The sequence below is a fragment of the Leuresthes tenuis genome, unplaced genomic scaffold (assembly GCF_036924035.1).
Source record: "Leuresthes tenuis unplaced genomic scaffold, fLeuTen1.0.hap1 SCAF_1, whole genome shotgun sequence".
NCBI lineage: Eukaryota > Metazoa > Chordata > Actinopteri > Atheriniformes > Atherinopsidae > Leuresthes > Leuresthes tenuis.
In genome coordinates, this window is record NW_027325355.1 from 17,770,329 (window position 1) to 17,797,327 (window position 26,999).

Here is a 26,999-nt window from a genome sequence, read left to right on the forward strand (position 1 = left end):
GAATCCTCCCCAGAGCCCGGACCTCAACATTATTGAAGCAGTGTGGGATCATCTGACAGAGAACGGAACAAAAGGCAGAAAGAAGAGTTTTAGAATGTCCTTCAAGAAGCCTGGAGAACTATTCCCGAAGACTACTGACAGAAATTACAAGAACACATGTCTAAGAAGGTTCAAGCTGTGTTGAAGAATAAAGTTCAAACCAAATACTGACATTCGAACCTGTTATAAATGTGCAAAAAGAGTTTTAGCCTGATATGCTCTGCAATCATTAGTATTTGCATGTTTCAATAAACTGTTGCACCCCTTTCCTGTTTTCTTAAAAATGAGGTGTTGGCTCCAGAGACCCGCAGGTTGCTGTATTATCAGGCCCCCATAAACAGAGCCATGGAACAGGAAAAGAAGCAGGTACGGAAAAAAGGAAGGAAGGAAACAATCCACTGGTGGGAACTCAAGGACACCGTGAAGAAGTGCAGTTGGTGCTGACCTCAGCATGAATGCACAGTTAACCCAATTTTTCTTATCCACGTTTTGCTCTCTTTCTTTAACCTCACCTTAAAATTAGCCACAAGAAATATCCTTTCTTATTTGTCAGCATCCCCACCCCCAACTCCCCCGCGCGCGCTGCCAACTCAATGGGGGTGTGACTGGGACCAATAAACTGACAGCTCTTCCATCTTTGATATCTTGTTTAAAACCGCTCTCCGTGCTGATGCTTTGATAAGCCACTAACTGGGACATTTCTATCCTAATTAGAGCCACGGTCGCTAATTCCACATTACCTGCTATAATTATCACTGAGGAGTACATGCGCGCGCTACCAACGTGTTCTCCAGGCGACATCTCGGGTGTTTTTGGCACTCTTTTGAAAGGTGAGAGTTTAAGATTATCAGGGGTGAGAACTTTTGATCACTTTTCAAAACTTTGCACCTAAAGATATTACGCTTTTGGCAAAGAGAAAAGAAAAAAAGCATCTGACCTTTAAATTGTTCATTTTGTAAATTCATATCACTTGTAATAACTTGTTAAGACGCACTCACTCTCTCGTCTTTCAATCATTAAACGCCTTTTTCTTCATCTTTCATCACGGTTGTCACGCTTACCATACAAACTAGTCGCTCATAATAACCTTATAGCCAATAATTGGAATTTTCATTTCCTCTCTCCCTCCTCTTCCCTTGTAAGCGCATGCGCAGTGGACGGCGTACTGGTCAGTCTGAGAAGCAGCTGTTCAGGGCTGGTGAAATTCCAACATGGCAGTGGCTGTGGTCAGTGTTTCCTGCGTTAACTTGGGATGGTTTCAGCTCGCACGCAACCCGGCTTAACCTCGACGCCACGTCCATCTGCAGAACCCCTCGTTGGAATCGATGCGACCCTAACTCCCCTCCCCACGTGAGAGGTCAACCTGTCGCTAAAGAAGAAGAAAAAGAAGAAGGAGAAGAGAAGAGAAAATACAGGTAAGGAGGGTTAGTCCGGGGATCCGCTGCGTCTGCAATTAGAGCGATCAGAGCAGACAGCGCGCCCGCACCGGAGCAGCCTGCGCACGCCGCTTATTTTGGAATAATGCACGTGCAGCGTTTCATTTGACAAGTTTCCCGATTCGCAAAACGATGCTCGGGCGAGAATTGCTGCGCAAAAATTGATGTTTTTCTCTCTTTCTTAAAGGAGCGCACCTGCGCCACGGTTAAATTGCAGACCACAATTGTTTGTGTGCCGCACTCCCAACAGGGACAAAAAAAAAAAGAAAAAAAGAAAAAAACTTGCTTGCACACCGATGCTTCTCCTGCTTCCATGAAGCGGCTGCGGCGCCACGGTCACAACAAGTTGCCCTGTGCACGCCGTGCATGGAGCGTTATGCTGCGTCCCTGCAGCTTGCCTGTTTAAAGCCTGGACGTTATAGGGCGTTGTGAGCACTGACTTGAGTTGACCAGTTTATTATTATTTTTTCCCCCTGCACCTCTTCTCCTGTCATCCCGGGTTCCACTTTCCAATGAGATGCATGTAGGTTAGATCCCTCTACGATTGAGTTTCTCGCTCCATAGACTTGCAGGGCCCACCTTTGCGCCGCAGCCAAAACAGTAGCCTCTCCCGTAATGTAAAGCTTTTCTATTTTTTTCTCTCCCTTTGCTCGAGGAGGACTCCTTCCTTCCGCTTTTTTTGCTCCAAAAATTAATTCCAGTGCTCTCATCTCTCCTTCCTCTCTTTCTCTTCCTCTCCCCCTGTTCCAGCAGCACGACATGATCAGCAGCAGCAGCAACAGCGTCTATGGTAAGGCTGATTTTAACATTAACTTCTCCACTTTTAATTCTGTTGTTGTTTTACAATTATTGCCAAAGTGGGAGCTGTAAAGAAAACTCAGATTGAGCAGCTGGTGGAGGTGAGGAGGCATTTTATCTGAAAATAACACTTTGTGTTCACATGTTCAGCTGCAATTTAAATTGTTCACTTAATTATTTCTTTTTTTTTAAACCTGTGGCATAAATATTCAAAATTGCAGCAGTCTTGTCTGTGTTTATTTCTTACGATTTCTACCCAGCCTTTTTCGCACAAATACAACCTTCTATGGCACACATAATCCGGTAATTAATATTTAGTGAATAAACGTGCCTACCTTTAAATTACAGATGGCTTAATTTGCTGCAGCCCTAATTAGATTTTATTCTAAGAAGGATGGAAATGTAATCTGCTGAGGAGGATTGTTTTTGAAACTTTCGAAATCTTCAAACCTCTGGTTTTATCAGGACAGATACAACACAAACAGGGATCTATTTTTTTCCTGAGTTTGTGTTCAAACATCAGGTCTTTAGATTCCTTTTAATGGGACAAGTGGAATGTGGATGTGAATTGGGATCGCACTGAACAAGGCCTACAAAGTGAAAAATGCACATTAAGGGGATTATTTCTGTTCTGTTTTATTACACTGTTGTAATTGTTAATGCTGAGCTGTGAGAGGGTCGTGGAATTTGTAACACGAGCGAGCGGCCGTGAGTGCGACCCGCTGTAAAAATGTGTCCCACCTTGAAATTTCAGGTCACCTAAAAGAATCCTGTTGCTGCAGCGTCGTCGCACTTTTCATGCAGAACGGGGGGTGGATCGAGGCAACAGCCTCGCCGCCCTGTTGATAGTGAGAACGGAGTTCCACGATTGCACATCCTTGGTTTTTCCAAACAACCTTTGATCTCATCCTCTTTCTCTCTCACTCTCTCACACACACACACACACACACATTTATATGCTTCATGTCATGTGCTCTTTCCCCCTCTCTTCTGCTGCTGCACTATCATGCTGTTGGTGTGCGTGTGTGTGTGTGTTCGGTCTCCCACTTCCACGAAAATAGATATGATGTGATGATTGTGTGTGTGTGTGTTTTAAACACAATACAGATGATTTTGAGAGTTTTGGTTAAATATGGGTTTAGACATCCAAGATATTGTTGCTCGGGCTGATGGGACGTGTAGATTTTAAGATACAAGTGTGTGCAATTATGTTTGTGAAAGAAAGGGAAGCGCAGGCACTAATTGTGTGTGTTGTAAATAATGTAGATGCTCAGATTTTTGTTTGTCCCTCTTAGTCTATACTTAGCTTTAGATCTGGATGCGCAGTCTGTGAGTCTAATAGTGACAGTAGCAATAATCCCCCTCATTATACACATAACGTATTGCCTCGCATCTCTGGCAGACCCCCTGTACAGCTAATAGGGACAGAGAGAGGAGAGATAATAGGGATGGAAGAAAAAGTGCTTTACAAACAGGCGCCCCTTTACTCTGCCTTTATTTATCTAAATATGGACATTCAAATGAACAGAGAAAGCCGGGGTGCTTCGAGGTTGGCTGAGCTACTCCCAGCGGGGCCGTATAAATAAATTATCCTGACACTTTCTATCACTCTGTAATGTTTACCATTAAAAGCTGTTTTACCGTCCCGGAGCCACCGGCGTGCGATCGAGCCCGCCCCGGGGGACTTCTGGCAGTTGTGAGGCGATGTGGGGAAATGTTGTGGTTTTTAAACACACACACAGAGGCAGGAAGAAAGCCAGAGACACACACACACACGTGTGAGTCTCTGCTGCGTCCATATCAGTGGGTTTCTCCTGTCTGAGCATCCTGACAAAAGGCCTCTTCAAACGAGATCCAGGCAGGGTTGTCATCTTTTAGCAAATATGTTAAGTGTTATCTTTTGTGCTCTCGGCTCGTCGAGCCGAGCTGGACCCCATGGGAGCCTGGCGCATGCAAATAGAACAAATCCCTCTCGGACCTGTCTGTCTGTTTCACTCTCCTCCATCTCCCTGTCCCCTCCCCACTCCCCTTCTTTTCTCGGCGTTTGCTCGACAGTGCGTCAGCCTGTCTTGTCTCCTTGCTCTCTCATCTATTTCACTCTTTGTCCACTTATATCCCCTCCTCTCTTCCCTCTCTCCGTCCCAGAAGACGGCGCTGGGGCTTTGTGTCAGCTAACTGTAGCGAGGCTGTGTAGTCTTTGTGTGTTTCCCTGCGTCTTGCTGACAGCCCCCTCCTCACTGATCTAAGTTCCTTTTCCCAGAGATGGCAAGCAGCTGTCGGTAGCACCGCTGCCTGCGCCTCTCCGTAGATGAGCGGACGCCAATTCCTGAAAATCCTTGACACTGTGATCCTCTTTACCGCCCCCTCTTTTATTGCTACACTGGGGCTGCATTTTATTTAGCTTTCTATGGGGGTTTTGTTTTTCGTGACAGTTGCCAGTTGATGGGGTCTTTTTTTTTCATGTTGCAACTGAGCCTTTTTCACACTGTCCTCCGATTCTAGTTCATTCTCCATGTTTCACTCTCTCAGTGTTGACAAGTCAAAATCTGATGGGGGTGCTTAAAAAAGAGGTATCTACAAAAGACTCTGACTTAGAGTTCAAGAAAAACGTCCAGCTTACTATCACTGGGCTAACTGTAACCTTTGGTCCGTACCAAGAGAATGATTTTGTGCTTGAAAAAAAACCAGGCCTAGTTGGTCAGGTTTTTGTGGATATATCTTCCAAAAGAATATGGTCCAGGTAGGGAAAATTATACAATTCAAACAATCTAATTTGAAGATTTAAGATCAGGTTTGTCAGTTAAAAACTATTGGCTGAAGTTGAAGGCAAAGATAATTTGGAAAAAAAAAGGAGGAAAGCAAGTGCATCACAAGCAGACAACAGCAGCTGTGGGGTCAGCTAAGGTCTCCGTAACAGCTGAGATCCTGTTGAGCCAGAGAAGCCCAAACTGATCGGAGATCAGTGTCACTGGAATTCCAGATTTTTCTTTTTCCCGTCTTACTTTCCAGGCGCAAAATTCATTTCCATGTTAATTCTAGCATTTAAAGCATTATCTCGCTTTCTTTGAACTCTGAATCCCTCCAAAATGTTTGAAGTCTCTCGTTTTATGTAATGAGTTCGTTTTAATCAAATCAAAGCAGTGGATATTTTATATTTTAACTCCCACCTACCTACTTTTGCAATCTGTTGCCCCCTTTTCTGAATTTTAAACAGACCCCCACTCACCTCCCTGTACTCTTAACCAGCAATCTCCACCACCCGTGGCCCGGATTCTCTGGCAGATATTAAAACATTCAGCTTGTGGAAGTGTTAAATATGCTAAGGACTTATTAAAAAGGGAACCAAAAAAAAAAAAAATCTATGTTGGAATATTCTGCGCCATTAGACCTCAATATACGTGTCAGCATACAGCTTATCCTTAACATTGTGCCTTTAAATGAGAAGGGGCTGTTTCTAATTAGGTTATTGCCATGGAAGTCTTAAGTTAAATTGTGCATTGATATGCGTCAGAGCTCGCCAGTCATTTGGCGCGAGGATGGAGGGCTCCGTTGAGAGCCTTTTTTTTTTTTTTTAAATACAGGGTCCATGGAAAAAGGCAGCTAGAGCAAGGAAGCAAGAAAAGAGCTGACTGTAATCTCTGCTGCTCTTCTCTGTCCGGCTCTGGCTGCATGGCTTGATGAACTGATGAACAGCAAGGCTCAGAGAGATAGTGGCCGTCTGCTGCTGCCACCAAGCCCCACTCCCCCCCACCCCACCCCCCCGCACCTCCTGTCTGAGACTCAGTTCAAACGTCTTGATTAGCGAGTCATCTCACACGAGCGTCAAAGTAAGTTGGCGACACTTTTTTTTTTTCCACTCTCTTTGCCTGCAAGGTGGCAAAGGTGTGCATGCGCGTTAATGAACAAACGTTCAGTGGGTGCGAGTTTGAATTTGTGTCTATACGCGCGTGTGTTTGGGCTTGGAGGGCTGCCAGGGGCTGGACACAAAGGATGTTGAGTGGCTGGGCGTGTGGCACAACATCGCTGTTTTGTGTGCTGCATGTGGCCTCTGGGAGATGGACACAAACTGGAAGTGAGAGCAAATACAACCGGAGAGCTCCAAGTTTTGCCGCCACCATTGTCATTTTTAGTAAATATGCTCTTTTTAAACTCAGGAAGCCCTCAGACATGTTTTTTTTTTGTCTGTCTAAAACAAAGAGGTAGCACCCTGAGTCATCTTTTTTTAATTTTTAAGTAATGCTTAATATATGTTGTTTTCAAATAGTTTATTTACTGTTTCTATTGGTCAGTGAATCAGCCAATTTCATCTCTAGCTCTAACTTGTAACCGTGCTGAACTTATATCTGAATACATACTTTCGTGCATATATTAAGGGTATATAATGTGTATAACGCCTTGCAATTTTTTTTAAATTTTCATAAGAGAAACATTAAATCAGTTCCTTCTTTTTTTTCCAAATACTCTAATCTAGACTTCCTTTTTGGAGGGCACTCCACATTGTTGCGGCTTGTTATTTGGTTGCAGAGACGCACTGCTTTTATTAATGTCCACCCCAGTTTCCAAGATTCCAAGGAGACATTTTTTAAATGATATGTTGTCTGACCAACAGTCTGCAACCTGAAGATATTTCCTTTGCCCTGAGATCAAAGAGAACAGCATTAGAAGCTCTTATTAGGGAATGCGGAATCACAGTAGTTTTGTTTAAAAAAATGTATTCGAGTTCTTATGTTTGTGAGGCCAGGCTTACTGGGGAGGGAAGATGTTTGTATGCATACATGTGATTATGTTATTGTGTGTGTGCTCTGTGTGTGTGTGTGTTGGCCAAGTTTCCCCACAGGAAGCAGGCGAGAACATTAGGATGTTGCTTGTATGACTCCGCTGGCAGGATGGACACATGTGGTAGATAGCTAATGATAGCACGCAGCGCATAATGAGATCCTACTCTCCGTCTGTCTCCCCTACCTGGCATCATGCATTAACCATACAAGAGGAAGAGGAGGCACGCATGGTATTGACTTTTGAGTGGGTGTCTGCTTGTCCGTTGCTGGTTTTGTTTAGCACTCAGAGGTCAGCATGGCTGCAAGCGTCACACATTTATAACAAGTTTTTTTTCCGTTTCTTTTTGGTTTTGTTTCATTTTCATGGCAGGAGTTCGCTGCTTTTTTTTGCAAGGCGGGAATCTCTCCTCATCTGCACCTCTTGAGCTCTGTTAAATGGTCGTAAATTGATTTTGGATGCAATGCAATGTGTACACTTAACAAGCCAAATGGGTTCAGTTTGTGGGTTAGTTTGTGTGGTCAGGAGATTATTCTATTAATGTAGTCCTCACTCTGTAATCCACAATATGTCGCGTGAAGGAGGGAGACGCTGGCACCGGTCCATCTCCTTGCCCAGTAACATATATTTATCCTCTTCACTGCACAATCCTCTAGGCTGCTCAAATCCCCCAGGGGGTCCCAATGACATGCTTACTAATGTGTGCTTTGGAAACGGAGTGCTATTGTATCCCCTAAATCTCACAAAGCACTGTATGATTTGCCCATTGTCGTTAAATCGCTTTGCTTGTGCCAAGTACTTGCATCTCACAGAGGCTTAATGCTTTGAGGGTTTCAGGGACATTTTCGAGTTCCTCTTTTGTTGATTTCGGGGAAAAGTGCCAAGACTGCTGCGCTGAATATTATTTTGAGTATGGAGGAGGGAGGGGAAGAAGGGCCATTGCCAAGCGACTGCATTGAGCCCCGTGAATGGGCCATTCATATTTAGGAGAATCACCCAGATGCCATATTGTTGGCTCAACAACGTTAAATATTCTCCAACAAGGATGGGATTGTGACAGGTTTTTGAATTGTGAAGAAGGACGTTAGGAAATTGGAAAAAAAATTAAATGAAAATAAAAAGTCTCAAGATTTTACTCTAACAAAGCTGAAAAGTAAAGTAGAGACCACCGTGGAACAATGTGCTCACGCTCGGTTGCAAACACTTTGTCGAATACTTTTATGTGAGAAGGCACACAGGAATTGAGGCCTGTATCAGATTAGTCTTTGCAGCATTCGTGCTCATATTTTTCTTTCTTTGCACAAACCTTGTGATGTGTTTTCAACAGAGTTTCAGCGAAATACCACATCTTTGAGAAAAATTCTTAAGCAACTTTCAAGAAAAGTTTTATACAAAATAACTGGTTTCACGTGTTTTTAGATGTAAAATAAATGTGCTCCGTCTCGTCTAACAAATGCTGATGTCCTCTGCAATGAGAAGGATAGAACAGCAGCAAGTATGTATTTGTGTTTTTTTAATAATCGCAAGGTTGTAATAGCAATTGTTGGGTGTGTCACTTACTCATGTGGGCTCAGGTGGGGAGATCCTGCTGAGATTGGACCCCAGGTCAGCAGGGGTGGACTGTAGGCGGACTACAAAATCTTCCTCACTGCTCTGTAAAAGCAATGATGTGCTAAACAACCTTGAAGCAGCCACCGTAAGCAGCCGAACTCTTGTCTCTTGTCTAAAGCGGGACTTAGCAAAATGTCATTGTGGTCTTTTATGTCATGCATGCACTGAGTATTAATCACAGCTGGATCTGCGCCTGAGAGGCTGATCAAATTTATTGTTTGGCTGCACGGGACAGTAATGGGTGTTTAATTACTCAATAAAAGCTCTTTTATAGATTCCCAGGCCTCCTGTGTGTTGAGCAAATGGTATTGATCTGTCTCCGGGCTGCAACATGATAGCCTGTGAAGGAGAATTAGAGCTGTTAGCCTGCTAGCATTTTCTCATTCATTAGTTGCATTAGCCAGAGGGTGGTTAAAACGTAGGCTTGTTGTTAAAACCAAAGTCGCAAAGGTTTGTGTGTCTGCCTTGTGTTGTAAAGCTCTCTGCAGCTCATTTGCACAGATATGGATTAGATGTGCAAAAACACTAGAATGTGTTTAAATAAGTGTTTCCAGGACAGTAATTTTTCTCTTAAACCATCCTGTCAGTGTAGTTTTGTCGGCGCACTAACCCCACCATAATCCACAGGACTAAATGTGACAACGCCCATAGCCAAGCTGTATTAGTTGAGCAACCTTCTACTCTGCATGTTTAATCCCACCACTTCCCCGCCCTCTAATCTGTAATCTGACTGCTCCTTCTCCTCCTCCTCCTCTTCTCCTTAAAGGCCTAATTCTGGATCTCCGTCCTTCTGCTCAACCTGGAGTTTCAAGAATAACTCACAAGCAGGAAAAAGTCGAGCGATAATGACACTGTGTGTCCATTTTATTTTTTATTTTTTTTGTCTGTTTTTATTCAAGCATAGGCTACATACTGTATGTGGTGCTCATATGCAGGCCTGCATGGCATCCACTTCGTCTTTTTTCTTTTTGCCTAAATGCATCTGCCTTGCATCCATTGTTCTTTTATGTTCAGAGCATATCGCTTCCTCTGTGAACCAGCTCCACTCCTCTTGATGCACGGCGAAACCACTGCAGTATCTCCCTTGATGTGTCTATATCAAATGAATGTGGCCTATTACAGACGCGGTGAAGTCAGTTGGGTGGCTTTGTGGACAAAAAAAAAGGCCTGCTAGGGACCATGAAAGAGACATTGTCCAATACAGACCATACAGTTTCTTTGTAGATAAATGGATTTTCATGCTTATCAAGTGGGACAGTGACATGAGTGAAAACTGTGGAGAATTGGGAATTATTCTCACTATACGGCCGTACACATGGATAACTGTAGTTTCAAGTGTGTGTGGTCTTTCATTGTCTAGTTGTAAGGTTTTTTTTATGTGGGTGCCACATTGGATTTAAAACATTATAATATGCACAGATGTGTATCATGTGCTTGATAAGCTAAATCCCTCTGGGAAAATATTACTCTCTCAGCAATGGTACTTTGAGACATCAGATGTATACGATAGATTAAGGTTCCAGGGTTATCTTATATCACTCGAAGATCACTCGTTAGGAAGAGAAAAAAATGACAGCAAATAAATGTAGTTATTAGCATGCATTTTATAGTGCTCGAGCAAATATGATCTTGCTTTTAATTGTAGCTTGCCTAGACATCGGGGCTAAACTGTTAATTAAATATGGATGTTCAGATGGAATTTTAAGGAAAACTTGTTCTCCACAGCCAGTCATTTAGGGTCAACTACACTTTTCGGCCCTGTACACACAAAGGTATTTTGAAAAAAAAAATGTATGTGTTATTGTGCTATTGTCCACATTGAAACACAGTTTCAGGCATTTAAACCTAAATTTTGGAAAACACTTCCCAGGGTGAAAATGTTCACTTTTTTTTAGAGTAAAGTGTTGTGTGGACAGGAAAACCGAGGTTTTTAGTATAGAGTGTCAGGTTTCGTACCACCGTCTCCTTGATTTAGCTTCATGATATGTGCCGATCTCCCCTTTGTTTACACGTCACCTGTGGGCCGAGCTGAGGTAGCGCTGGTGCTAACCGTGCTAACAGGACTGTTTACATATTTGCAAATAAATGTACAGTTAATCGCAGATTATACTGAGGAATGGAGGCATCAGAATGTGTTAAAACAACCCTCCAGAGACAAACCTGAAGAGTAGCGAGAGCATGTTTGTATGCACATGGTAACAACTTCAGTTTAGTTTCAGTTATGTCTGTGTGTTTTCATGTGGATGGAGTTGTTTTTTTTGTTTGTTTTAAACAATGCAGATAATTTATTTATTTTATAATTTTGAAAATGACTGTTGACTTGTGCTTTGTCTTTCTTAGCAATAGCTAATCAATGTTGTTGGTAAAACAAGATAAACTTGAATATTGTGCAATTATGTATTCTGCAATTCCTGCTGATGAGGAAACACCATTCTGTATGGTTTTTTTTCCCTCCTTGTGTCAGTTTCACATTGTCAGCTTGCTGGTAGCTTGCCAGGTGCTGATTGTAAAACGACAGACCGCAAATGGAGCGAGTTGCTTTACATAGAAATGATCTAAAAAAAAATGCACTGAACATGATTGTTCAGTAAGAAAAGAAAAAGAACCCGTCACCAGGCTGCAACAAGTCATAAGTCAAGAATTAACACACTTTCTAATCCCGGGAACACGTGTCTGTGTATGCAAGCTTGCCCACACAGAGACCCACATTAAACCCTGTTCACATTCCGTTGCCTGTGGGGCACGAATGAGAAGCGATGTCTATTCGATGCAGAGCCACTGATCTAGGTAATCTGCCTGTGCTGTGGGACAGGTCTATTGGTCTACAAATCAATTGGCTTCATGTCCGTACCATTAGGCTAACATGGCACTGTTGAGGCGCTGAAAGCAGTAAACAGACTGTTTTAATTCCCCTGGACACTGGCCAGGTGGACACTCCTCCTCCAGCTTCCTCCTCATCCCTCCGCTTTTATTTTCTCCTTCCACCCCTCATTCTATCATCCTCTTACACTCCTTCCTCCTCTCCACTTCAGTCAATGCGGTTATTCTCAGTGGACGAGTGCTTACAGGAATATTGCTTGGAGGGATTGTGTGTGTGTATGTGAGTGTAAAGAGGAGAGATTTTGGCCAATGAACCCTTGTTGTACTCTGTCCTCCAGTACTGTGTCTATACTGAGTAAGTGATCCCTTGGGATGCAGAACACACATCCAGCATTGCTCCCTATCTCTCTGTATGTGTCTCCTTCTCCCCTCCATCTCCCTATCACTGTATGTGTTTGTCTCAGTCTTTGTTTCTCTCTCTGTGCCTCTGCTTGGCATTCAGTTTCTGTTTCTCTCTGTCTTCTCTTTATATATTTCCTCCCCACTGCCTTCTTCTCTCTGCCTTCAGTCACAAGCAGCAGCACAGTCCAGCTCTGTGAGGGAGATGCGTCAGAAACACACACACACACACACTCTCATGATTAAAGAAATGCGCATGCATGTCCAGGCAACAAGAAGTTCACCACTCCGTCAGTTGCACAGCTGCACCAAATAAAACAACTCCTCTGTCCTCTTGTTGAATTGAGCTTTAAGCTACAGGGGTGCTTCTAATGACTTATCTTGTTTAACGTCAGCGATTCAATTTATCCACTTCACCGCTGTGCCACACGTCCTATTCAATGTGAGTCGTTTTGCTACAGTCTGGTAGTTGAGCTTGTGTGTCTTGACAGATGAGTGTTGTTGGCGGTATCGCCCTTATGTGTCTCATTTCCTGTGCACTGTTGCAGACTGACTGATGAGATAAGAGTCCTGTAGCAATGTCTGAGAATCTCAGAGCAACTAACAACCTGATGAGCAGCGGCTTTAGAGCTGCGATTAAGTCAAGGACAGGGATGTGGGGTTGGAGGGACTTGGCACACTCAGGTAAATCTGGGCCTGACAGAGTGGAACAGGTACTGCATAAGCTGCATAAGAGATTGAACTTGAACTGAGAGGACCAGCATTATTCGAAGTTCTGCTGGCCAGCAAAGTGTCGGGAATGACGCAGAGTAAAAATCCGTATTGAGTTTTCAGATTTGCCTGTTTTGCCAGAACATTTTACTGTTGCTAGGAGACGCCGTAACCCTTGGACACATCTGGTCAGCTGTTAGTACAAGTTGTTGACAAGAGCCCGGGCATCCGCAGCAGCACGATATTGTTTACAAAATGAAACTGTCTATAGACTGAACGTCAATCACTTTTCCAGTTGCAGGAAGCGTGCAGGTAGTGTGGGGCTGCTCTGGACTAGCAGGTGTTTTTTTGCACCGCTTAAAAGGCATATGAAGTTTGGAGAAACTAAAGGCGTAAAATAAATTACTGTAAGTGAATAATCCTGGCCTAAAGGAAGTATTAGCTAACTGATTTATGAGGAGATAGATAAATACCAAAACTCTCCAGAATGGAAATATCATAGCTGGAATGTCTGGCTCCTCTGTCTTAGTTCTTTAGCCTTGACTCATCTCCCCCATGGGACCTCAGTGATGGAATGACATTCATCTCGGAACAAGCCAGCAGTATCACTCCTTATCTTATGTCCCAACTCATCTCTGATAAATACACCCTTTTTCCCGTCTTTTGCACTGTTCTTCCACCTTCCTACCAATTATATTCCTATCCGCTAGATATGACACATTACAAATATATGACAATACTTTAGGGTTTACACCATTTACATTTAGACTAAAAACATTCAATGAGTGATAGTTTTATAGGAAGGCGCAGTTAAATAAAGTCTGGACATTAAATAGTACAGTGTATAGTATCTAATATTTTTCATCAGCAATGTTGTGACGTGAGTAAAAAAGTCAGAGTAAAAAGCCGAAAAAAGTTACATTTGGCCATTGTCTAGACAGAGATGACAAATTGGACAAAATACATTGACTATATTAATTTAGTCCAAGAAACTTTAAACAATCAAAATGTCAAATTTGGAGCTGAAATAATTAAGTGATAAGTCAATAGACAGAAAATCTGCTCCTCTTTTAATGTCAGAGTCATTTTTTTATTGCTTTTTTATTTTTGTGAATTGCACACATTGGAGTTTTGGACTTCGGGTTAGTAAAAAGCAAAAATAGTGTCCCAACAATTCAAGTTATATTTTATTACCTTGAATTAAAAAATGTCATGTTGTCCGCATCTGGCCAGTTTCATTCCTATTCCCAAAAATACCTGCATGTTCTTACAGCTTTTTGGCACGCGATTGAAAAAAAAAGAATATTTGCATTTTCTTTGGAAAGGTATTCTCACGATGTCCAGTTTTACCTCACGTCACCGTTAAAAGTCAACTGTGACAAATGATAAACTACTGTCAAGACACAAGGTGCTTGACTTTTACAGTCATCACGCATTTGCAGTTTTACAGTCCCAGTCCAAATCCGTTTCTCGGTTAATTTGAAATTTAACATCCTTTTGCTAGCCTCTTGTCTAGCTGAAAGTAGCACATTCAGTTTTTCAGTTAAAAAAAAGTGCAAAACACTTTTTTCTAATGTTCTAATCATGTGGAATATGTGACGTTTACACACACTTTCACATACACACCGGGGATAAACATTATTGAGGCAGACTTGACACTCTCCTTCTTAAGTGGCTTGTGCTGTTGCTACACAATTACCTCTGCTGTTATCATTAATCAGATTGTGACAAGTCATTTCCAGGCATTGCCACATTGAGTCTGGTCTCGTCGATGGTAGCTGAGCCCGAGGCAGGCCACAGAGCTTTATTTACTTTAGAAGTAAGCACTGCGTTTTCTTATATCATTGCAAGCACAGCCAGCAGTGGTTGTCATTTTAGCCTGTGTACGCAATAAAGAGCCCACTGCCATGTTCATCTCCCGTGAATGTGATTACAGCTATTGATCGATGGACAATGACACGTTGCTGCTGGATGTCACCTTAGGAGAGCGTGTGTGTGGCGTGCATGTGAGGGTTACACAGGATGAAAGCGGGATGCAAAAAGATAGCGAGGTGGAGATGTATATGTGCGTCCATATGCCGGTGTCCATGCGTGCACGCTCATGTTGAGGGTGTGTGTGTGTGCATGTTAAACCCAGATCCACTGTGGTAATGTGAGATCAGACGTAACCTGTTAGCCGGAGCCTTACATCTGCTGTCAGCCACTCGCTCTAACTCTGTTAAGGACGTTATTGATTGCTCATTATTACCCCGTTCCCTGAAAGATGAGCGTCCCCTATGATCACATTAAATCTCTCCCTTGTCCAATTCTCCTGAGATGCCTTCTGCTCATCGGTGCCCATCAAATTTCTCCTCCGAGATCTGATATCAAGCAGCTTGAAGTTCTCTATTGCCTCTGCTTCTCTTTGCGTCTTTTTTTCTTTCTTTTTCTTGTAATTTTTTTCTTTGTCAAATCCTCTTTTTTTCCTAACCAGACACGGTTTGGCTAATTGATGTCTTTTGTGTGTGTAATGGAAATCAGCTAACGCGGAGAAGAAGCATTTGAAAAGATTTGTTTTCTTTTTATTTGCGCTCACGTTTTCATGTCTGCCGTCTGATCCGCGTTTATTGACTTGATAGCCAACAAGAAGAGCTGACAAGAAAAGTCAAAATATGTACTTTACATTTCCGAGTCAGGCTATTTTTGCTCTGCTACATTTTATTTAACCACAGCACAAGACTGTGCCGGGGTTGTCTTAAAACTCTCACGTCAACCTTGGAGCCTAATTCAAAACCTACAAATTTGCTTTTGCGGGCCTATTCCTCCATTAACCTCTCTTTTAAGTTTCATGCCCTTTCTCGTGCCTCAGGTTGTCATTTTTGCTGACGATAAACAGTTGTTGAAGGTGTCACGCGTCCGCCAGCCACTGTAAAGTTCGGGACTGTTGAAATCCAGCCCTCAGTGAGAGGCCATCTCATCGGCCCCCGCCGTCCCCATGAATAATGCAGAGCTATCGACTGTGTCAGTTGAGCGCGAGGAGACACGGCGGCAGCCAGCTTTATATTCATCTGCTGAAGCTGACTGGATGCCCTCACTTTGAGACAAACTGCTGGCAGACTGCTCGGACTTGAACAGACAGGACCCAAATCTGCTCATGTGAGATGAGATGAGCGCCGTTGTTGGTGTGGAGGTAGTATGTGTTGCGAGGAAGCTCGAGTTTCTTTTCAAATGGTCTCACAGGCAGAAATGTATGTTCGGAAATTTGTAAACTTGTATTCACAAACATATCACATAAATAAATCTATATATATATAGATATAGATATGTATATATTTATGTGATGTCTATATTATCTCTGTGGTGTGTATACAAGGATTATAAATGTATGTGCATGCGTCCTCCAGCCAGCTGCTGCAGAGAGATCTAGTGAGAATCTTCTGCCCCCTCGACACGACCAGTTCAGTCTCAATGCCACCGATCGATGGTCGTATTGATCCGCTGTTTGACTGTTTAGACAACCTGTGTGAATTCCAGCATAATGTGAGGCACAGTGGATTTAAAGATGCATGTGCAGTCTTCACTAACTTATGTCCTCATACCTGAGCATTTGCTCTCCCCAATTCCCTGAGCTCAGCTTTTAAACACACATATTTTAGCTCAAACAGAGAATAGGCAGGTGTTGGATGAGCATGACAGGCTGTTGAGGCGCGTGGGCAGGAGCTCATAGCAGCAATCGGTGGAGTTTTTAACTCCAACTCCCAACCTTAGCCAACATACCTTCCCATTCCCCTCTCACCCCTCCTGTCAGTCAGCACTATATGCTATATACTCTGCTTTAAAGGTGTGCAGAAGGTGTGACATAAAGATGAATGACTCTAAAGTTTACTCCAAACTCATAGTTGTCAGAGAAGTGGGTAAATCACATATTAATTGAATGGCATTTTAAAATACAGGAAAGCTGTGACATTTGACCTGCTTTGAAATATATCAGATTGACTCAAATTTCATATTTCCAGAAGAATAACAGAAGAACGTGCATCTAATATGGATTTTTCCATTAAGTCGCTATGTTAATATTCAAAGATGGAGACAGCTATTAATACACTGTAGAAGAAGAAGAAGAAGGCACAGCAAGATGATGTAACTACAAGTTCATGACTGCATTTGAATTGTCCACTTTTGTCCAACTTTTCATTGACTATATGCTGCACTAGAAATTTGTCAAGCTGTACGCTGAAAGTAGTGGAGCGACTCTGTACACATCGGTTTACCTGAGCTATCATGAATTGTGGCTTGGAGTCTGCAGCAATGGAGCTGATGACATGTGCTAGCACTAGCTAGCGCTAACATTTGCTGCTTGTTTAAAATGCTTCGAGAACAAAAAACTGCGGCTTGTGTTTTTGTTTTTTCTGTCTGAGTCACAGCATTTGAGAAATTATTATTAAATTATGTATGTTGTGGGTGAGTCAGCGAGTCTCCACTTCAGCCAAGGACCACATTTCTCAAATGTGTGGCTACAGTTTATAAAAAAAAAACAAAAAAACCCCACAAAAACAGGTGGACAATGAAACTAGAGCTGCCTCAGATGAAGGCCATGGAAGACGTGAGTTGGCTGATCTATGCCAGAATCCATATGAAGTGAGTGGGATTTTACACTTCAAACATGCACTGTGAAGGATCCTGCAAGTTCACAGGCTGGGGGTAGAGGTTACCCCAGCCGGGTTATCTTCAGCAATTCACACACGCCACACAAGCACATGCGCACACACGCAAACATACACGGTGTTAGCGTGTGCACCGCTCAGGGCGGGCGTTAATCTCCACCAACTGCTGTTGAACTCTAGTCTTGCTTGCTTGCCAAGTGTTTGATACGCTTCAAAATCTATTCTAACAAGTTGATAAGGCTTTAAAATAGTTTTTTTTTAATTAGCTTAAGTGACAAAAAGATCTGTTTTTATTCCACTGCTTTCAGTGCATGGACTTGTCAGTTATTTAGGCATAAGAGGATTTCTAAAATCTAAAATGAAATAGTGAAAGTTTTGTCCAAAGTGCACTATTTTTTGGGGTTTTTTTGCTGTGTAATTATTATTTGGCAAAGAGTAAGTCTGCTTTTGTGAGAGGCAGAAAAACTATGGAGCTGTGGTCCAGTCTGCTGAATGACTGGGTGCACCCCCAACCCACATCTGAACCCCCCCCCCATACACACACAAACAAGCAGTGAGACACACGCAGCTCGGTGCAGACAGACATAAATGCATCCACAGATGGTGGCACTCCGGCAGTCACTCCTGGGCTGTCTGTCTATGTGCCAGCGATGAGAACGCACACACACACACACACACACACACATGCACACACAAATACACAGCCTGGCGGCAACAAACCCAGCGATGCATCATTGAGCATCGGCTGGTTTTTCTCTAACTGCTGAGGGGAAATCAGTGTGGTGTTAAGTAACCATTCATGTGGAGCCGAGACCACACACAAACAAACATCACACCTACACTTCTAAAAATACATTTACCTCTCCAGAATGAAATGATATGACTGAATAATATGAAAGTTTTCCCACAAACACAACTTGTGCGCACGCAGGCTCCTTCTCCACGAGTGATCATTGATATGCTAATGCGGCTCTAGTGTCACTATTTCATTCCAATGACAAATATTTCTTGTACGCTTTCAAACTCTTACTCTGAATGTGATATATTCATTTGTTGATGCATTGTTAATGTTTCCACTCTGGTTCAGAGTATGCTGTGTAGGTAATCGCCCACTCCGGGGCTGCTGCGCCGCTGTTTGTGATGTGGATCTTTCTGAGGATTGTATTTGAATAATGAGGGAGGCTGGAGCGTTCTCTTGTGCCGAGTGTCTCAGCGCCGCTGCAGTAAATGACCTCTGAATAGTTGTTTTGGATTAGCCATCAAAGTCTTCTCTCGAAGTGGCCAATAGATAGGTACTTCCAGAAATGAGTCACTTGAAAATGATCATTGCCGCCGTTGCCGTATAAGATAATGGATAACCATTACACTCCATTTTCCCCAGCTCCTCACCCACACAACGCCTGCTCTTGAAATATGATGCATCCACTGTGCTTAGTGAGCACTTAATGTCCAAAAGCACCGTGTTTGTTGAGATTTACAACTGCGCCGGTTGGAGGGGGGGGGAAGAAAGAGTGCGTCGTTGGCGTATAATGCTGTTCACTCAATAATTATCTCATTTTATTTACGAAGACAGACAGCTTTAGACGAGGTTAGAGGCTTCCTCTCTATTATCTCCACCTGCCACCCCTCTACTGCAACCCCCCCTACCCCCCCGCCTGCCCCTGAATGACGTCCCTCATGTCGAGGACTTTCCAAAGTTTCCACAGAGGAGGAAGGGGGGCTGTGGGGGCACTGCTTGTGTGGAAAGAGCATAGGGGAGGGAGAAAAGATGACAAAATTACACCACGGCTCTCTTGAATTGGAGGCCGGATCGATGTCATTTCTGAAAGGATTAGACCTCCTCTCAGAAATCTATTTTAATTACTGAACACACAGGTAAACAAAGTGGTGGTGGTTCACAGGATGGATCCGGGCGTCAGAGGAGTATTGATAGCGCCTGGCCCCACGTTAACCTCAGGGCCGCTTCGAAAGCTCCTGCTGGCTTCACCTCAGGTGGAAGTAGCAGAGAGTTGTTTGCTGGGAATGCCGATGTATCTGTCGAAGTGTTCACGCTGTCACCAGAGAAAGACTGCAGTCACGAACATGCAGGTCTAACTGACACCAGTGTCAGAGGGTGCAAGCCTCACAGGTCATTTACTCTGTTACTTACTTGAAAAAGTAAACTGTTGTGTTTGTCTGTTAATCTTTGGATTATTTCATTTTTGCCAACCCGGGTTTATCTTCACAAGTTGTCCATCATTGTAACTTTTAAGTAATTCTTTAGGTTTGGACTCATAAGCTAACAGTGTTTTTGCTAACATTATACAATTGCTAATACACAACTATTATTTTTTTTCTTTTCTTTAGCCGAAATTAAGCCACAATTAGAAGCTATATAAGTGACCCTCATTAGTAAAGTAAGACTGTAGCTGCAGGGAAACTACGCCTATGCATCATAAAGATGTCTTTTTTTAGTTTCTGTCCTTTTTCTTGTTTCAGTTGTTGCATTAAAAACAACAAAGAAAGCATGAAGCTTAGGCTCAAATAAAGCATCTTTCGGGTTTTTCTTTTAACCCACATGCCAGCGCAACCCTGACTCTAACCCGGACAATAAATCAGTTGTAAAATAACTACATGCAATTCCTAAAATGTGATACTTTGTCCTGGTAAATGCACATTAGAGACGGCGTTACACATGTAAAGAACAATCATGCCTCTTAGACTACAAGCGTGGGAGCTGTGTGCCTTTTTCTTTGGCGTCCATGCTGGTCTGAGCCACAGTGTGCCACATTCACGCTCTGCACGATGCTCTGACCTTGTGACCTGTTGCACTCTATTTAACACCGTTTTAAACTAAAGGATCTCAAGATTGTGCATATTAGACACATCTCATTCATTCCATTTTCATACTCAAATACTGCTAAATACACAAAAAATGATAAAGACATCTCTTAGATCCAAAAACCACAACCGCAGCTCACTGCACGTGAACATTCATTACTTGTTATTAAGTACTTTATAGAGTCAATGTTTTGTATAAAAGACATCAGTAGTTGTTACTTAAGATGTTACGTAAAGCCATATTAATGTAAAAAACATCGGTAACCCTTCATGTAAGCCTTATTTCTAGATTATTACTCAGGACTTTTATCACGGCCTGCAGTTTTTTTATGTTTGTGCATTAGCAAAAGGAATAATAGATTATTTGTTGTAATTAAGAGTAATTAGCTCCTCATAAATTGGTTGCAGTGTTCACCTCACTGGGTGTGTTACAGAGGTCTTTAATTCAGAAACGAGTGATTATAAATTTGCGTCATGAATGATTACAAATGGGTATTTATTTACTTTTAAAAGTCATTTATAAATGCTTCTATAGATCCTTGATATATCTTTTTCCTTTAACTGATCATAAATAGCTCATTAAAGCTTAATTCATAAGTACGATTGAGTGGGAACACACAACTCTATTAACTCAATAAAGCCATTAGCAGCTGATTTTATCTTTGTAAGTGTATTTGTTTGTTAAAGCTTTACAGCTACAGCCTAACTCATCATAGGACAAGTTTTTCCTCCAGATTTTTTTCTTTCTTACTGCACCAACATGTCATTGAGTGTAAGACACACACGACTTTGTTTTTTTTTTTTTTTTACCGTACTGATGATGCGTCTATGGACTTTGGCTGGCTTGTGAAAGGTTTGCTTTTTCTGAGTGATGAAAGAGGAGCTGCGGAGATGCTGCTGGGGTCGTGACACTGTTAGAGCACAGTGGTGGTGAGAGTCTTTACAGATGTTTTGTTCGCCAGATAAGAATAATCTGTTTGCCTCAGCGGGCCTGATGTTTCTATGAGCGTCTTGCTTGTGTCTGTCTTCATTCTTGCCCGTGTGACCGCGCGTGTGTTTGTGCAGGGCTGTGTTTGAGGAAGAAACCCTGTGTGGAGCCGGGTGATTAGGCACGCTGCGCTAGTCACAGGAAATGGAGTATCTGACGGACAGGCCGAGTGCATTATAGATGAATGCCATGCGTTAGTGGCTCAGAGCCCCCACCGAATATCTCTCAATTTCCTTTCTGAATGACAAAAGGAGCCACGCACAATTTCCTTGATCCGGAGCATTTGTTTAACTGCGCCCTACCCATTTAACCCACCCATTCAATAGTCTGTCTAGCAAAAGGAAATTTAGACAGTGTCAATTTATACAGCTCTAAGGAAGATCTGATACTCTTCGTCATGGGCGCCGGTGGCACGCCTCTGGAATTTAGTTAAAGATTTCCACCGCTCAAGTCTGATTTCTGCTGGCTAAATTTAGAGTTCTCATTAAACACACCCCGATCATTTTTTAAAGCTTATAAAGCTTCCCCATACCTCGATGAAGCCAAAGCTAAATATCTGCTCCGCAAACATTTCAAAGTTGGATAGTTAAAGCAAACTTATCGTGAGGTCAAGGATCACCGATTACAATGAATATTTGATTTTTTTCTCTCTCTTTTTTTTTTTTTTAAAGCTGCTGTCATTTGTCAAACACTCTTATATCGCAGCTCTGAGCTGTCATCGCTACAGCAATCTCTCCCTCCCCCTTTTCTGTCTTTGAGTTAGTGACAGCTCATCTCTCCTGGTCACTGCTCGCTGTCTAGACTTTGAACTCCCTGTGTTTACTCCCTTTTCTGTTGTTGTTGTTGTCGTCGTTGCTTTGCAACAGACTAGTCGTTGCAGCGGTAAGCTGTGGCTGAGCTTGAATGGGAGGCTTCAAAGATGGGAATCCGGGTTATTTTTCAGAGAAATGAGTGTGGCGCAGAGCACAGCTTTATGGGCTGTCACAGTGGATAAAAATGCAGTTTAGTTCTTCTGTTCTAAACAAATAAAGGTTGTTAATATTGACATCTCTGTCACTTTCTGGCCTGCAGTTGTTGCTCCAGAGAAGACACATGAACTCAGTTTTGATTGTTGTGTGTGTGTCTGTGTGTGTGAGTGACACAAGCTCATGACTAATTTGATAATTAATTGCCTTTTGGAGGACCTAATCACATTATTCGACTCTGTACCGCAGGTTGCGTGCCAGTACAATGTAGCCCGTGGCTTAGTCACAGTGTGCCGGACTCATTAACAAGGCAGTCCGGAGGTTGTCAAACACACACAAAGCCTGTGCGCTTGAGAATACACACACGCGCGCACGTCATTAAATGAAAGCTACATACTGTATGCTGCATATTGAGGTGTCGTGATTGAGAGGTTAAGAGATGCCCTCTGGTGTATTTGATAAGGATTTGAATAACTGGCTGGTTAGATTTCCCAGGTGGTGTGTGAAAACAGGTCTCTCTTGATGAAGTTATCGCTTGTCACGCAGCTCCTTCTCCTCCTCCTCCTCCTCCTCCTCCTTCTCCTCCTCCTCCTCCAACGCTCACTCGGAGACGCCAGAGCAACAGAATTTCAACACGATAGTTTATTTTTGAAGGTCTCCTCGCGTCAGTTTATGTTATAAAGACAAAGAAGGCATTCAGACCAGGCTGGCATGTCAGCCGGGCAGCGTGTGTGCCGACATCTCTTTCTTTTCTTTTTTTCCACATGCTCACACGTACGACTTAATTATGACGTTACCAAAATGGGCAGTTTGCTCTGACACCCCGCTTGCAGAATCACACAGCAGACAGACTTAAAAGAGCTCATTAGCTCTCTCTAAAGAGCTGTTTACTGCATATACACACACACGCGGTAATAGGCAGCTCTGTTGATGCAGATGGACGCCAAACATAATGAGAATGATTAGGCTTCTCTATGTGGAGGCTGGAGTAGAAAGGGGGGGGGGGATACTGGCAGACTTGACGCTTCAGAAGGTGGAGAAAATTTCTGTTGGATGTTGAGTGAATGATCATGCTGCCTTCCATTTTTTCTTCCTCTGAAACTCATGCATCCCTTGCTTTTTTTTTTTCCCCCTCCCAAAATCTCCTGCATTACTGCATGTGTCCGCTTGTAATTCAGTACAAGCAACTGCTAAATGACAACAAATACAAATACACTGCAAATTTCCACCAGTCCTTAAACACTTTGCTGAAAATAACAGCTTTGTTAAATTGCTATAACCAGAGGAAATAATAGAAAAAGAAAACAAGAAATTCAAAAAAAAGAAAAAGGGAGAAGTGAATGCAAAGAACTCAGCTACTTTAAATCTGGTCAATCTGGTCAGGACCTACATGTAATCCAGTAATCATGATCTAGGCCACTCACTGCCATATTAAAGCTCAAGTTTGGCTCTGCAAGCAACATAATTCTTTGTGTATTTTTAGAAAAGCGAAGGGCCTTGACAGTTTCTGCAAACTAAAGGGTGCTGGATGCACTGACCGATTTTCATCCACGTCTTTGAATCTGTTGACAATCATATTTCCGCGACTTTTTCAATGACTTTCAAGGTTGCTCAAGACAAGCAAAAGACTGTAGTAAGCCCCCCCACACACCCAGCCTTAACACTCCCCCCTCATGAAGTGACATTGCTTTGCTCATTGCCCCTAGTTTACATCACATTGAATTAGAGGCTACACCCCTGAATAATACCAAAGTCAATCCTCCTCCATCTCTTCCATATGTTCTGGAGAAGGAGCAGCGAGTTCAAAGCGCTCAGTTCAAAGCATCTGTCCTCATTTGAATAACGTAGAGTAATCGCTATTACCTTATTTAAATACTGCAAGATATCATTTGGCCTTCATTTGCATTGCTGGGGTAATCACTGCGTCTCTGTATTAACCTCATTATAGAAGAGATGAAAGCCTTGATGGATCCTGACACACTCTTTTATATATGTTATCTTTATTAATGATAGAATTAGAAAGATTTGTGTTATTTTTAAAACATTGCTCATAATAGAGTTTGATGGAGTGTCAAAGTAAGCGGACGGAAGACTGCGACTTAGGAAGCATGTGTTTCTCTTGTTTCCCTGCCATCTTTCCTTCACGACTATCCACCTTCTTTCTCTTTTTTTCTTATCAAACCTCTCTCCAGCCTTACTTATTCTTTTTCCTTCTCCGTCCAATTGCCTCTTGTATGTATGTAAGGGAGAGTTCAGTTGAACGCATTGTGTTTTCATTTGTTTGCTAGCCAAGCGTATATATATATATCCTTTAAACACCGTGGGACACTTTGCATATCCTCAACAATACTCATTTCAACACTTATCTCAAGCTTAAAGGTGTGCAAGACTACGCACCTCCTCCCAGACTATGGTGGTTCATGCGCTGTGTTTACAGGGCTCCCAGCACGAGTCGCAGAACAAAGCAGAAGACCTTATTTCCCTATTGATTCACGGCGGTTTTGTTCTAAAGCACAAAAGGACAAATCCACACCTCTGCGTGACTCCTCACAATCCCTTTTCTCCGTTAATGGCTTTACTGAGCAGATCGGTGAACTCATTGACATGTCATTCAGCCACGGTTGAGTGACACGACGGTGGATGGTGGAATGACAGGCGAATGGAAATGTAGGGGAAAAAAGATCCAGCGTAATAAGTAAATAGCTGATATTAATCTTGATTTATGCGTAGACTTATATAATTTAACTTAGATGCAAACCTTAGATATGTTTCCTTCATTAACAGTGAAAGCAAGCTCGCTGAGGCCTGGGAAATGAGCAAAAAAACTGCATTCCGACACTTTGATTCAGAACTGTCTCAGAGTGTATCTGCACCTGTCCTTTTTAAACACGTTTACTATTATAATGTTGATAATGGTATATAAAACACATTTTACCCAGTGTCAGCAGTTAACATCTGTTAGCCTGTCTCTCGTCTCTGCTCCCACATACTGTATTTCAGTACAGCTGAATTCCCAGTAAAGCTGCTCTGATTACACTTTTTTCTGTTTCCGTTATAAGACAGAGCAGGGAATAGGAAATAGCAACTCAGATAACACCTGTTAATACCAGACTCGCAGTTTCCCATTTTACTAATGAGCAAGATCTGATAAAAATCCCCTTTTGACAATGTCTGTGTTTTGATTTCGGTTGTAGTTACATGTTAAATGATTCGGAAAATATCAGTTCATGTGTAACTCACAGGCCGGGTGCTCTGCAGGGTAGTGAGAGTTAATGTTGTGGTGAGGATTTATTTTCTAATACGTTACTATAATTCATGCCAGTTGAGATGAAATTCGTACGCTGGTCGCCTTTACAAGGGTAAAAGGTAGCGGCAGATTATCTGGGTGTGAACGGGATTGATTTTATATATGGTTTGATGATAATACTGAAATTAAAGAGAGCCCTATGGTGAGTTCACTGCATTGTCAGAACATGTGTGGTTTGAGCCCACAATCAGAGTAAATGTTACCATGACGAGGTGATGGAAGCCAATTGGACCAATTCCTACCTTAAACTTTAATGAGCTGAAATCTTCCTCGTGTCTCATAGGAGTAAGACTTAATTAAAAATGAGTTTATGAAGCCTTTTTGTATTCTAATTTTAACACTGTTAATGTATTTTCCAGAAACGTATGTTCTTTCCATTTTGGAGTTCAGAGCCACATGTTGGTATTAGTGAAGCAGAGAAGGAAACCTCTCCAAAAAAAGGCCAGACATGTGCCGGATGGCCAAAGCCGGTTCTGTCTTTTGTAACATGCTCGCCTTTCGAGAGGGTTTGCAAGGTTTTTAAGGAAGTTGTGACTGCAATTTTACTCAAAGAAGTTGTGGAAAGCTTTGGAAATCTGAAAAGATGTTTGCAACCTGTGCATGTTGTGATACCGTAAGAATGTTTAAGACACAAGAGAGTGAACTTAGAGATAGATTTTATTGTTATCAGCTTTGTATAGCTGCATCGACAATGACGCAGACTGCTTTGCAGACCAGAGGCATGTGTCACTTTGTTCCACGCGGTCAGATTTTGTTGTCCACATGCACGTGGGTGCACCCATTTCAAGCTTGACACCCCAAACATAATAAATCCAAACCTAACCCCATGCTGCACTGTGCGTAAATGCATCCATTTAAATATGCGTTTGTCCATCTTATTTATGTTCAAATTAGATTTAAATGCAAGTGTCAGAAGTTGGATTGACAAACAAGGTAATTTACTGTTACCTTATTCAGCAAAGGTGGTAAATATTAGTTTGTTTGAATTCAAACACACTCGATAGAGCCTCTCGATAAAGTCAGCTACACCACAAGGCTCAGTCTTTGAACCAGTGTTAACTGAATCACAATCACTCGTGTGAGGCATAGCTAGGAACAACTGCTCTCATGAGTTCTTTAAACCTTATTGGCCTCACTACATTTCTCAAGGGCATCATATCCTCAGCTGTGAAGTGGGTCAAAGATTTATTGATGGCTTCATCCTGTCTTGCACTATCCATGTCTGCTTTTCTTATTCATTGTTTCAACCGACCTGCAGGCCTGGCTCACCTCTCACTTCTTTTGACGTTACCTAATAAAAAGTTAATAGAGAGAAAACAGCGTCCAATCAAATATCGTTGCAACTCGGCTTTCACAAAACAACCATGACTTCAATGTGTGGTAGTACTACATAGTGTAGCAGGAGTGCAATCACTAGGCCATGTTTCAGCCTCTGTAGCAAAGATAAATGATCAAGAGGCCTAATATTTTAGCCTGTTTATCTTCACGGTGAAGCTAAGTGTGACTTTCAAAAACACATCACCATAACCTTACCTCATGGTGAAAAGGCAATGGCACCCCGGGGCCACCCTGGGGTCTCACTTGGGCACTGAACTAGACTACCAAGGCGCCTGCAAATGCACCCTGGCTGCAGTTGAAATGGCCTCAAACGTAGTATCTTTGACTCTGGATTTGTTGTTCTTATTC

The 26,999-nt window shown here is 42.4% G+C and overlaps 1 protein-coding gene across 1 annotated transcript in view; it reads left to right on the top strand.

The window, feature by feature from the left end:
* The first annotated feature begins 1,197 nt into the window (after positions 1 to 1,197).
* The window catches only part of LOC140307856 (fidgetin-like), a 32,893-nt gene continuing 7,091 nt past the window's right edge, over positions 1,198 to 26,999 (top strand). Inside the window, exons 1-2 of the mRNA XM_072386818.1 lie at positions 1,198 to 1,454; positions 2,229 to 2,265. Coding sequence (XP_072242919.1) covers positions 2,235 to 2,265 — 31 coding nt within the window. The 5' untranslated portion in view covers positions 1,198 to 1,454; positions 2,229 to 2,234. The remainder of the gene's footprint in view (positions 1,455 to 2,228; positions 2,266 to 26,999) is intronic.